At 45.7% G+C, this 13,796-nt stretch overlaps 3 protein-coding genes across 4 annotated transcripts in view; 2 read left to right on the top strand and 1 right to left on the bottom strand.

Moving 5' to 3' along the window:
- Positions 1–9,374, bottom strand: part of mycbpap (mycbp associated protein) — a 44,084-nt gene extending 34,710 nt beyond the window's left edge. The window contains exons 1-4 of one of the 2 annotated variants that reach the window (XM_090195189.1): positions 9,012–9,374; positions 5,308–5,432; positions 3,968–4,130; positions 1,820–1,926 (exon numbers count right to left, since the gene is read on the bottom strand). In XM_090195189.1, the coding sequence (XP_090051315.1) occupies positions 1,820–1,926; positions 3,968–4,130; positions 5,308–5,432; positions 9,012–9,078 (462 nt within the window). In that variant the 5' untranslated portion in view covers positions 9,079–9,374. The remainder of the gene's footprint in view (positions 1–1,819; positions 1,927–3,967; positions 4,131–5,307; positions 5,433–9,011) is intronic. The other variant, XM_090195190.1, reaches the window with a different exon arrangement.
- Positions 9,375–9,538: 164 nt separating this feature from the next.
- On the top strand, positions 9,539–12,027 carry LOC110485445 (uncharacterized). The gene has a single exon (XM_090195192.1). It carries the CDS (start codon positions 10,218–10,220, stop codon positions 10,869–10,871), a length of 654 nt encoding a protein of 217 aa, XP_090051318.1. The 5' UTR covers positions 9,539–10,217; the 3' UTR covers positions 10,872–12,027.
- Positions 10,904–12,027, top strand: LOC118940268 (dexamethasone-induced Ras-related protein 1-like). The gene is made up of 2 exons (XM_090194587.1): positions 10,904–10,931; positions 11,248–12,027. Exons 1-2 carry the CDS (start codon positions 10,904–10,906, stop codon positions 11,784–11,786), a joined length of 567 nt encoding a protein of 188 aa, XP_090050713.1. The 3' UTR covers positions 11,787–12,027.
- Positions 12,028–13,796: the final 1,769 nt, after the last annotated feature.

The raw sequence follows: 13,796 nt of genomic DNA on the forward strand, positions 1-13,796 counted from the left end.
TAAAAACTGACGGACAACTATAAAATACCAAGTTTATTCAGTCAAAGGATGGAACAGCTGAACAGACAAAGACATGTTACCACCAGTGTTAGTATATATATATATAGACCCCAATGTGGATGGAGCATCCTCCTTCCCTCTAAACATGACATGTTTCCACCAGTGGTAGTATATATAGACCCCAATGTGGATGGAGCATCCTCCTTCCCTCTAAACATGACATGTTTCCACTAGTGGTAGTATATATATATATAGACCCCAAAGTGGGTGGAGCATCCTCCTTCCCTCTAAACATGACATGTTACCACCAGTGGTAGTATATATATAGACCCCAATGTGGATGGAGCATCCTCCTTCCCTCTAAACATGACATGTTTCCACTAGTGGTAGTATATATATAGACCCCAATGTGGATGGAGCATCCTCCTTCCCTCTAAACATGACATGTTTCCACTAGTGGTAGTATATAGACCCCAATGTGGATGGAGCATCCTCCTTCCCTCTAAACATGACATGTTACCACCAGTGGTAGTATATATATATAGACCCCAATGTGGATGGAGCATCCTCCTTCCCTCTAAACATGACATGTTACCACTAGTGGTAGTATATAGACCCCAATGTGGGTGGAGCATCCTCCTTCCCTCTAAACATGACATGTTACCACTAGTGGTAGTATATAGACCCCAATGTGGATGGAGCATCCTCCTTCCCTCTAAACATGACATGTTTATTGTTAGGCAGGAAGTTAAGTGATGCAGGCAATAAACTGTTCCTTCTCCCTTAACATGACCTGACCTCCATTCCTCACTAACCCACATCTCTTCATCCTTATCAGTTCCTGCAACCATGTGATTGCCTTTCCTTTACTCAATACATTCCAAGCTTAACTGCCTCCACCACAAACATTCCTCCTTCAGATAACCATTAACATCTGGTGTAGAAACCTGACTATGGTACTCAATACATTCCAAGCTTAACTGCGTCCACCATATACAGTTGAAGTCGGAAGTTTACATACACTTAGGTTGGAGTCATTAAAACTCATTTTTCAACCACTGCACAAATTTCTTGTTAACAAATTATAGTTTTGGCAAGTCGGTTAGGACATCTACTTTATGGGTGACACAAGCAATTTTTTCAACAATTGCTTACAGACAGATTATTTCACTTATAATTAATTGTATCACAATTCCAGTGGGTCAGAAGTTTACAAACACTAAGCTGACTGTGCCTTTAAACAGCATGAAAAATTCCAGAAAATGATGTCATGGCTTTAGAAGCTTCTGACATCATGGAAAAATCAAAAGAAATCAGCCAAGACCTCAGAAGAAAAATGGTAGACCTCCACAAGTCTGGTTCATCCTTGTGAGCAATTTCCAAGCGCCTGAAGGTTCCACGTTCATCTGTACAAACAATAAGTATAAACACCATGGGACCACGCAGCCGTCATACTGCTCAGGAAGGAGACGCGTTCTGTCTCCTAGAGATGAACGTACTTTGGTGCAAAAAGTGCAAATCAATCCCAGAACAACAGCAAAGGACCTGGTAAAGATGCTGGAGGAAACAGGTACAAAAGTATCTATATCCACAGTAAAATGAGTCCTACATCGACATAACCTGAAAGGCCGCTCAGCAAGGAAGAAGCCACTGCTCCAAAACCGCTATGGACAATATTTTAAGTTTAGAGTCAGAACCCATCAGAGAGATAGATAGATAGAGAGATAGACAAACATTGTCATTGTAACATTGATTGAAGAGCATTATAACCAAAACCATTATTTTTGAAGGTATTTTCAAACATGGTATCTTCTCTCACCTCAGTCTCTCCCCTGGCCTGCATCTCTGTCCTGAAGTCCTCCAGACTACCCAGAATGCTGTGGGGGAGGACCATCCCCTGGGCATCGAAGCGAGGTCCCCCCGGTCCTGACAAAACCACACTACAACATCACCTCTCCATTAACTAAACACTATTCAAATTCTAAATACTTGATTCATCCCACGGGGGCCATTATGTAGGCAGGAGAGTAGATATACAACATAGAAGAGCACCAGTGGAGGCTGCTGAGGGGAGGACGGCTCATAATAATGGCTGGAATGGAGTCAATGGAATGGCATCAACCACATCTTTTATATGTTTGATACCAGTCTAGTGACTCCCAGTCTAGTGACTACCAGTCTAGTGACTCTAGTGACAAAGAGCTCTTATAGAACAAGGGCACAAATAATAATATAATAATAATCAATAATTTTGCTATTTATTTAACCATCTTACATATAAAACCTTATTTGTTAATCGAAAATTGTGAATATCTCACCACAGGTTAATGGGAAGGGTGTGCTTGAAAGGATGCACATAACTCTGCGATGTTGGGTTGTATTGGAAAGTCTTAAATCTTAGTCTTAAATCATTTTCCACACACAGTCTATTCCTGTATTTAGTTTTCATGCTAGCGAGGGCCGGGAATCCACTCTCACATAGGTACGTGGTTGCAAAGGGCATCAGTGTCTTAACAGTACAATTTTCCAAGGCAGGAGACTCTGAGCGCTGCCCAATCCAGAAATCTGGCAGTGGCTTCTGATTCAATTCACTTTTCACAGGACCGCTTGTTGCAATTTCGATGAGGCTCTTTTGTTCAGATATCGGTAAGTATAGTTTTACCATGCTGGTAATTTATGAACATTTGAACATCTTGGCCATGTTCTGTTATAATCTACACCCGGCACAGCCAGAAGAGGACTGGCCACCCCTCAAAGCTTGGTTCCTCTCTAGGTTTCTTCCTAGGTTTTGGCCTTTCTAGGGAGTTTTTCCTAGCCACCGTGTTTCTACACCTTCATTGCTTGCTGTTTGGGGTTTTAGGCTGGGTTTCTGTACAGCACTTTGAGATATCAGCTGATGTAAGAAGGGCTATATAAATAAATTATATTGATTGATTGACTGGAGGCAGGGCATGAAAGGGATAACGAATCCAGTTGTTTGTGTCGTCCGTTTCGGGAAAGTACCTGCGTAATTGCACACCCAGCTCACTCAGGTGCTTCGTTGTATTACATTTGGCACACACAAAAATCACACAATGATGGAAAGTCCTGTGAGTTGTCCTTGTTAATGCAGACAGAGAAGAGCTCCAACTTCTTAATCATAGCCTTAATTTTGTCCCGCACATAGTTGCGGAGAGTCCCTGTAATCCTAATCATTCAGGTGAGAAAAAACATCACCCAGACAGGCCAGTCGTGTGAGAAACTCATCATCATGCAAGCGGTCAGACTGGTGAAAATGATGGTCAGCAATGAAGACTTTAAGCTTGTCTCTCAATTAAAAAATAAGTGTCAATACTTTGCCCCTTGATAACCAGCGCACCTCTGTATGTTGTAAAAGCGTTACATGGTCGCTGCCCATATCATTGCATAATGCAGAAAATACACAAGAGTTCAGGGGCCTTGCTTTAACAAAGTTAACCATTTTCACTGTAGTGTCTAAAATGTATTTCAAGCTGTCAGGCATTCCCTTGGCAGCAAGAGCCTCTTGGTGGATGCTGCAGTGTACCCAAGTGGTATCGGGAGCAACCACTCCACTATGTCTTCTTGTCATAGCTTTTGTACCATCAGTACAGATACCAACATGAGCAGCAGCTACGTGACCTGTTTGTCTACACCGCTGGTCACAGACACCTGGTCCTGTTTGTCTACACGGCTGGTCACAGACACCTGGTCCTGTTTGTCTACACGGCTGGTCACAGACACCTGGTCCTGTTTGTCTACACCACTGGTCACAGACACCTGGTCCTGAATGGCTATAGTGTGTTGCAGGCTTTTGCACCAGCCCAGCTCTAAAACACACCTGATAGAACTAATCACGGGCTTGAGAATCCCTTCCTGCTCTCTAGGACCAGGAAGGGTGACCACAACCGTGATACACCCCACCTGTACTTCACAACTCTGGCCAGAAGGGGCAGTGTAGCCAGCTCACCTGTGTAGTCCAGTGGTTGTGTGGTGGTGTCCTGGGCCAGGGGGCGGGCCACCGCTACCCTCACCCCCTTTCTGATGTCATCAGGTGGGCGGGTCTTACGCACCAGCACGCGGGTCACAGCTGCAGGTTTCTGGGGTTCTTTAGGGGGCTGGGGCACCCGCAACTATGGACGTACACACAAACACACACACAAACACACACACAAAAGGATGGCAGGTAGCCTAGCAGTTAGAGGGTTGGGACAGTCACTATAAAGTTGCTACTTCGAAACCCCGAGCAGGAAAGGTGGATAAATCTGCCCAGCTAATCTCCACCATGAACTGCTCCCCCCGGCACCTCTCTGATTCAGAGGGTTGAATGAGGAAAACACATTTAGGTTGAATGCATTCAGTTGTGCAACTGACTACGTCTCCCCTTACTATTATGTATGCATACACACACCTTACGTACACACACATTTACACACACACCTTACGTTCACACACACCCACACACACCCACACACACCTTACGTACACACACACCCACACACACCCACACACACACCTTACGTACACACACACCCACACACACCCACACACACCCACACACACCCACACACACACCTTACGTACACACACACCCACACACACCCACACACACCCACACACACAAACATACACCCACACCTTACGTACACACACACCCACACACACCCACACACCCACACACACCCACACACACAAACATACACACACACACCCACACACACCCACACACACAAACATACACACACCTTACGTACACACACACCCACACACACCCACACACACCTTACGTACACACACACACCCACACGCACCCACACACACAAACATACACACACCTTACGTACACACACAACTACCTCTTTCCTTACTGTATTTATTTTGCTCCTTTGCACCCCATTATTTTTATTTCTACTTTGCACATTCTTCCACTGCAAATCTACCATTCCAGTGTTTTACTTGCTATATTGTATTTACTTTGCCACCATGGCCTTTTTTTTGCCTTTACCTCCCTTATCTCACCTCATTTGCTCACATCGTATTTAGACTTGTTTATACTGTATTATTGACTGTATGTTTGTTTTACTCCATGTGTAACTCTGTGTTGTTGTATGTGTCGAACTGCTTTGCTTTATCTTGGCCAGGTCGCAATTGTAAATGAGAACTTGTTCTCAACTTGCCTACCTGGTTAAATAAAGGTGAAATAAAAAATAAATAAATTTAAAAAACACCCACACACACAAACATACACACACACATTATGTACACACACATACACACACACAAACATTATGTACACATGCACACACACACCTTCTCCAGGTCCTCAGGTCTGATGGCCAAGGCCTGGATGTCCTCTCCTTTAAGAGTAGGGCTCTGAGGCTGCTCTTCACTCAGACACGAGGAGAAATCCTCTGACACTTTCAGACGTTTCTTCTCTGGAGACGAGAGGACAGGATGAGGACAGGAGAGAACCAACTGTTTCATTCCAAGCATATGGGGCCAACATGGCACCTGTTCAAATTCTGAATAATAAACCCAGCTTCCCCATTTCTGAGTGTATTTGTTTTTGGCTTGCAGTCACATGGGAAAAACCAAGTCTCCCGGGATGACACACACAGCCAACTACTGAACCAACAGCATCAAGCTTAACAATCACCTACTCATAGACCAGGCTACATCTGAACTACTGAACCAACAGCATCTGACTTAACAATCACCTACTCATAGACCAGGCTACATCTGAACTACTGAACCAACAGCATCAGACTTAACAATCACCTACTCATAGACCAGGCTACATCTGAACTACTGAACCAACAGCATCAGACTTAACAATCACCTACTCATAGACCAGGCTGCATCTGAACTACTGAACCAACAGCATCACCCTTAACAATCACCTACTCATAGACCAGGCTACATCTGAACTACTGAACCAACAGCATCAGACTTAACAATCACCTACTCATAGACCAGGCTACATCTGAACTACTGAACCAACAGCATCAGACTTAACAATCACCCACTCATAGACCAGGCTACATCTGAACTACTGAACCAACAGCATCAGACTTAACAATCACCTACTCATAGACCAGGCTGCATCTGAACTACTGAACCAACAGCATCACCCTTAACAATCACCTACTCATAGACCAGGCTACATCTGAACTACTGAACCAACAGCATCAGACTTAACAATCACCTACTCATAGACCAGGCTACATCTGAACTACTGAACCAACAGCATCAGACTTAACAATCACCTACTCATAGACCAGGCTGCATCTGAACTACTGAACCAACAGCATCACCCTTAACAATCACCTACTCATAGACCAGGCTACATCTGAACTACTGAACCAACAGCATCAGGCTTAACAATCACCCACTCATAGACCAGGCTACATCTGAACTACTGAACCAACAGCATCAAGCTTAACAATCACCCACTCATAGACCAGGCTACATCTGAACTACTGAACCAACAGCATCAGACTTAACAATCACCTACTCATAGACCAGGCTGCATCTGAACTACTGAACCAACAGCATCACCCTTAACAATCACCTACTCATAGACCAGGCTACATCTGAACTACTGAACCAACAGCATCAGACTTAACAATCACCTACTCATAGACCAGGCTACATCTGAACTACTGAACCAACAGCATCAGACTTAACAATCACCTACTCATAGACCAGGCTACATCTGAACTACTGAACCAACAGCATCAAGCTTAACAATCACCTACTCATAGACCAGGCTACATCTGAACTACTGAACCAACAGCATCAGACTTAACAATCACCTACTCATAGACCAGGCTACATCTGAACTACTGAACCAACAGCATCAAGCTTAACAATCACCTACTCATAGACCAGGCTACATCTGAACTACTGAACCAACAGCATCAGACTTAACAATCACCTACTCATAGACCAGGCTACATCTGAACTACTGAACCAACAGCATCAGACTTAACAATCACCTACTCATAGACCAGGCTGCATCTGAACTACTGAACCAACAGCATCAGACTTAACAATCACCTACTCATAGACCAGGCTACATCTGAACTACTGAACCAACAGCATCTGACTTTACAAACACTAACCCATAGACCAGGCTACATCTGAAATGTAGACCCGTGATTTGCTGCTAGCAAAGCTATTGTTACATCACCTACTGACCTCCTGACCTTGAGAGAAAGAGTGGAGCAGAATATTCACACACACACACACACACACACACACACACACACACATACACACACATAGTTATGCAATTCTGTTCATCTTCAGCGCTCCAACTGCAACAGAGTCTGTCCCTGGTTACCATGACCACCACACCCACAGCTCATCTTTTGAGTCTGTCCCTGGTTACCATGACCAGCACACAACCCACCGCTCATCTTTTGAGTCTGTTCCTGGTTACCATGACCACCACACAACCCACCGCTCATCTTTTGAGTCTGTCCCTGGATACCATGACCACCACACAACCCACCGCTCATCTTTTGAGTCTGTCCCTGGATACCATGACCACCACACAACCCACCGCTCATCTTTTGAGTCTGTCCCTGGTTACCATGACCACCACACAACCCACCGCTCATCTTTTGAGTCTGTCCATGGTTACCATGACCACCACACAACCCACCGCTCATCTCCTGAGTCTGTCCCTGGTTGCCATGACCAGCACACAACCCACCGCTCATCTTTTGAGTCTGTCCCTGGTTACCATGACCACCATACAACCCACAGCTCATCTTTTGAGTCTGTCCCTGGTTACCATGACCACCACACAACCCACCGCTCATCTTTTGAGTCTGTCCCTGGTTACCATGACCACCACACAACCCACAGCTCATCTTTTGAGTCTGTCCATGGTTACCATGACCACCGCACAACCCACAGCTCATCTTTTGAGTCTGTCCCTGGTTACCATGACCACCGCACAACCCACAGCTCATCTTTTGAGTCTGTCCCTGGTTACCATGACCACCACACAACCCACCACTCATCTTTTGAGTCGGTCCCTGGTTATAATGACCACCACACAACCCCCCGCTCATCTTTTGAGTCTGTCCCTGGTTACCATGACCACCACACAACCCACCGCTCATATTTTGAGTCTGTCCCTGGTTACCATGACCACCACACAACCCACCGCTCATCTTTTGAGTCTGTCCCTGGATACCATGACCACCACACAACCCACCGCTCATCTTTTGAGTCTGTCCCTGGTTACCATGACCATCACACAACTTTTGCTTCTCTACCTTTTGATTTTCTATCCTTTTCTAACCCTCCTCTCCCCCCCTCTCCCCCCCCCCCCCCCCCCCTCGCCCTGCCACCTGTTCTGAGACTCAGTACATTCTGCGTGGTTTTCAGAGGAGGGTAGCACCTTGCGGAGAGTGAGGGAAGGCCACAGAAGGGATAAAAGAAAAACTGCAGGAGTCTCATCCTTCATAGTGGGTGTCCTTGGCACACAATGGAAGGCAACGGGGACACTGAGGCTCCACATGCACTCGCTTTTGTGACTGTATCCTCATTATGTACACATACACACCAGCGTTCACAGAAAAATAAACACACACACACACAACGACAGAGCCCCACGTATACAAATACACACCTATGCCTCGAGAATGTCTCTTTTACAGAGTAAAGACAGGAAATTAGATTTCACTGTGTCCTTGGGGGTCTTGTTCCTATCTCTCTTCTTTCTCCCTCTCTTTTGTTTAAATTTTATTTCACACTTATTTTACCAGGTAAGTTGACTGAGAACAAATTCTCGTTCATGACTATCTACCCGGCCTGCTACATTCTTCTCACCCATACCCCCCCCTCCCCACACACACACGTATGGACTAACGTTAACAAACAGAGAGAGGAAGAGCGGGAGGGGTCAGGAGGATAATGTTAAGTGTGTGTGTGTGTGTGTGTTTACTTAGCTAGCTAATAGTATAACAGCTATGTTAGCTAGCTATATTCTTACATACCTGGCGGGGTCCGAGGTCTCGCCTCCTTTTTGGGAGTTTTGCCAGTGGATTTGCCTAGACTTGCCATGTCAATGCTTAGGCTAGCTAAGGTAACGTTAGTTAGTTGTAGCCTAGCTAGTTAGTCAATTCGGCAGCTGAGCAAGTTGTTTTAGCTAAAGTAAATTGTTGTCACGCAGGGAGACAAGAAAGTTACAATTGTCCCTAAACAGTGACATTTATACAATGTATACAAAAGCAACTTCTTCGTTGAGTAAACTTTTGATAGCTAGCATCTGGCCTTGTCATTCGTGTCTCTTTCTCCCCGCTGCCTCACGGTACCCATGGCAACGGACGCTTGGCTGCTGTTAAAGGGATGCTCACTTTCTGTCGGACAACAATTAAATCCAACAGCGCCGAATGAGAATTTCCCTCGAAGAAAATTCATTAAGCCTAATTCTAGGCGGTAGGCAGCACAAAGTAACACATACTATTTGTATAAAATTGCAACTATGGCACTTTGGTGATCCTCGTATATATATATATATATATATATGTTGACGATGCTCTCATGTTTTGTTCCTCAATACATTAGGCCTTTATTTGTTGGAGTATTTAATCACAAAATGTAATGAAAAGGAAAGGAAAGAAAATGTCATTGATCTCGCCAATAGTGAATAGGCTTGTAAGGCTTATTTCAGCTCATACAAGAAGGCTAAATGGCCAGATGTGTCACCGTGTGCCAGCAGTTGGTAAACAATTACGTACGGCTATGTTGATATTGAATTCAAAACACCAGATCATCACTATCTCCTATAGCCTCAATTTATCCAACCACCACAGCGTGCGCAAAACCCCCAGAGTGCCTGTCTTGGCGGTGCACATTGCAGTAGAACTGGCCGCTTCCATTGTTCCATAATCGTCGAACACTCGGTGTCCTCCCGGAGAACATAACAATCTCTCCGCTTCTGTCAATCAGCAGTTCTGGCAACTAGCTGTTGGGAGAGACGAGCAGATGACCCATGCCGTGTGACGCGAACGAGCCAGGCGCGTGCATGGGTATAAAAACAACACCAAAAGACATCTGTTTCTGTACCACCCAGACTAGATGTGCGCAAACACACAGGTGTCACGAGGACCACATGTAGTTTCCAAACCTCACAGGCATCCACACTGCCCTACAGGCTAGTATAGGCTACATTTCACATGCCACTTAAGTGAGACAACATTATGGAGGTAAAAGGTAACCCATCAACTTGCTCACCGACCACCACAACCAACATTCCCGTCGCCCATCAGCGGGCTGAACCTTCTCAGTTCCCCGGGACCAGAGCCCTGAGCCCCGGCTCCTCCAAGGTCCTGCTGGCATACAAAAACGTAACCCAGCACCTGAACTCACCGGGGCTCAAAGCCAGCATGGGTTTCCTTAAAATGGTCACGTCTCAGTGGAAGCACCAGGAAAAGAAGGGGAGGGTGGTGCGGTCCCAAAGCACAGGTAGCTGGCTTCCACCTCCCTCCGATGGCCACTCTTGCAAGAGGTCGCCACTGGACCAGCTATCTGCTCTGGTTCTCCAGGGGCAGATTCGGTTCGGTGAGGACGACCCAAGGCTCGCCCAGGACTCTCCGCAGGACCCGCTGAGCTCCACCAAGCCGCAGAACTGCAGGCGTATCGTGGTTCTGGGTGCGCCCCGGGTGGGCAAGACTTCAATCTTGCGACGGTACCTCTGGGACGGCTTCGTGGAGGAGTACCAGCCCACCTCCGAGGATTTCCTCCGGAAAATGTTCCACATCCGCGGGGAGACGTATCAGATCGACGTACTGGACGCCTCCGGAGAGAGGAGCTTCCCGGCGAAACGCAGGCTCTCCATACTAACCGGTGCGTAACGGGAATGTAGGCAATAACGGGAGTCCTTATCATGCTCTCTATGTTGGAGCGTGCTGGAGGTGCCTCAACGGTTGTTGTTATCGCAGTGTTAAAGATGTAAATGCATACAAATGAATAAGCCTCTCTCTCCGCGTAGATGTGGTGTGCGTAAAAGTGGACATGATTGCTTTATAAACGATGAGAGAGAATATAAATATGTGTATATGGACGTATAAGTTATGATAGAATAGCATATAGAATAGAATAAAACATAATATAATATAAACTTTATCCCAGAAGGAACTTCAGTTCAAATTGCTAATGAGAATATGACAATGTAGGCTGTAATGAAAATATAGGCTATAATATTTCGGTCTCCTCCTGTGTTCTGTATAGGTGACATATTTCTTCTGGTCTTCACCCTGGACGACCGGAGCTCGTTCGAGGAGGTGTGTGCCCTGCGCACTGAGATCCTCGCGGCCAAAACCAAGCTCCTCAAGCCCACCAGGCCGGGCCAGAGCGCACGGGTCCCCACGGTAGTCTGCGCTAACAAGGTGGACTTGTCCCCAGCGGAGAGAGTACTTTCCCGGGCAGAGGTGCTCCGAGCCCTCGGTGAGGACTGCGCCTACTTCGAGACCTCCGCCAAAGACCGCACTAATCTGGAGGAGGTATTCGAGGCTCTGGCTAAACGGGGCGGGTTGCCAACTGAAACTAGTCCGTCGCAGCACCGCAAAGTTTCGATTCGGTCGTACCAGGCGCTGAAAGAGGGCAGAGCGGCCGGGAGAGGGAGCCAGGCGACCGGTTGTAAGGCTCCGTGTGGGGCGCTGTATCCGCTCGCTCGACGGCCGAGTTTCAGCACTGATCTCCGTCAAGTCCTCGGCCCCGAATCCGCACGGAAGCCGGGCAAGCCGCTAGAGAAGTGTCAGATTCAGTGAAGGAGCCAAAGACAGACTGGACTGGTTTATAAGGGTGTGTGGAGCGAGGAAAAACAATCATGTTTGATTTCCACAAATTCATTCTGCTAAATGTAGATATGACTGTGAATAGTATTTGCGCCAGGGACTTGAACACTACTAATAGCCTACCAAATGGGCAGAAGTTGTGCAATTGTGGGTCTCAATCTAATGTGAAATATATATTTTTGAAATGAATTAAAAAAAAACATTTTTGATCATGTATTATAGTGTGCGTCTCCTTGAGGGGCGGAAGAGGAGAGAGTGGGAGTAAGAGGACATTGAGTCAGGGACTTGACTTCATTGACTTTATTGCATAACACGTTTCATGAGTCCTACAGACAGAAATAGAGAGCGAGAGAAAGAGAGAGAGAGTGAATAGTGGAGAAAGAGAGAGAGAGAGTGTGTGTGTGTGTGTGTGTGTGTGTGTGTGTGTGTGTGTGTGTGTGTGTGTGTGTGTGTGTGTGTGTGTGTGTGTGTGTGTGTGTGTGTGTGTGAGTGTGTGTGCTTGTGTGTGTGTGCGTCAGACAGAAAGGCAGAGCAGTATTGACTGCAGCAGAGTCGTGATCAACCAGAGGGTTGTACTGTACTACCTAGCCTACACAACTCACTGTCTGCAGTAGACTGGGTCGTTTCTGGTTGCTAAATCCTCTTTACATTCCGTCTATGAGTCAGATTTTTTCACACACATACATCTGTAACTCCATACTATAGAGCCCTGTTCTATATATTCAGCATGATGATGATGATGATGAGGATGATGATGATGAGGATGATGATGATGTAATGATGATAATGAGGATGAGGATGATGATGGTGGTGATGATGATGACGGTAATGATGATGATGGTAATTATGATGATGGTGATGATGATGATGAAGGTGACGATTACGTTGTTGTTTATGATGATGAATAGGCGTAATGACACTGACAAAAGAGTCGTAGGATATTTTTTCAACCGCAATCAGTGCACCATTGTTCCATGAATTAGGGTGCGTGTGTGTGTCCTTTGTGAGAGTGTGTGTCTACTTGCAGGGCCGGTGAAAGCCTTTCAACACAACAGAGGCTGCTGGGACTTTCTGAGTTTCCATAAAACAACAGCTACTTGTTTTTCTGCTGTTAGATTTCCACTCGTATAATCTCATAGCCTGGATATTTCCCTTTACCTGTGTGTGTGTGTGTGTGTGTGTGTGTGTGTGTGTGTGTGTGTGTGTGTGTGTGTGTGTGTGTGTGTGTGTGTGTGTGTGTGTGTGTGTGTGTGTGCGTGTCTGAATAGATGTGTGTGTGTGTCCAAACTAGGTGTTATTATGGCTATTGTGTAGTGTAAATGGGATTCTTTATCCCCTAGTAAAAACATCATAACCTCTTTTCTCATAACCTGTATGAATGAGTCTTCTGGCTGTTCCACATGCTTAAAGGGGCAACCTGTGATTTGAAAAACGGATGGGTCTGGAGCAGTGTAACCACTTTACAAAGCTATGGATGCCACGATTTACCATCCATGAGATAGTTATAACCATAGAATTAGGAATTATAATTAATGAGGAACTAGAACCGGGAAGGCAAAGTTTTCCCATGTTGAACCATTTCATGTGTCTGACGGTAAAACTCCGCCTACCCGGAAGGCCCAGAGAGCAAATCAAGTGCACCCATAGGTCTACCGCTGGCCAATCAGATATCTCATATCACGTGTCTGAACAGCTTTCTCGAGCCGTAGACTGTAAAAAAAAAATAAGCATTGAATAAACAGCAAAGCGGGTACCGTGAAATAGCAAAACTTTTAAAACCATCACTAGAGAGAGACCCAAGGAATACAGCAAATAGTTGCTGTTTTTATGAGTAAATTAATGTTTAAGTTGTTATTCAGCACTGTCACTTTGTTCCACACTTTTCTAAGAGATAAAATATGCCTTCTCCTGTCCGTTCACTCAACCAGCACTGCAGCTGCAATGAATGACAATAGCAAAGTACTGTGATAATCTCGCGTTATT

Source organism: Oncorhynchus mykiss, chromosome 13, assembly GCF_057628025.1.
Source record: "Oncorhynchus mykiss isolate SJ-2025 chromosome 13, ASM5762802v1, whole genome shotgun sequence".
Taxonomy (NCBI): domain Eukaryota; kingdom Metazoa; phylum Chordata; class Actinopteri; order Salmoniformes; family Salmonidae; genus Oncorhynchus; species Oncorhynchus mykiss.

Bases quoted from the DNA above. Each gene is read 5' to 3' on its own strand.
- LOC110485445 (XM_090195192.1), top strand. From the start codon at position 10,218: ATGGAGGTAAAAGGTAACCCATCAACTTGCTCACCGACCACCACAACC.
- LOC118940268 (XM_090194587.1), top strand. From the start codon at position 10,904: ATGCTCTCTATGTTGGAGCGTGCTGGAG. The intron at 10,932-11,247 runs GTGCCTCAACGG...TGTTCTGTATAG, and splicing joins TATGTTGGAGCGTGCTGGAG to GTGACATATTTCTTCTGGTC.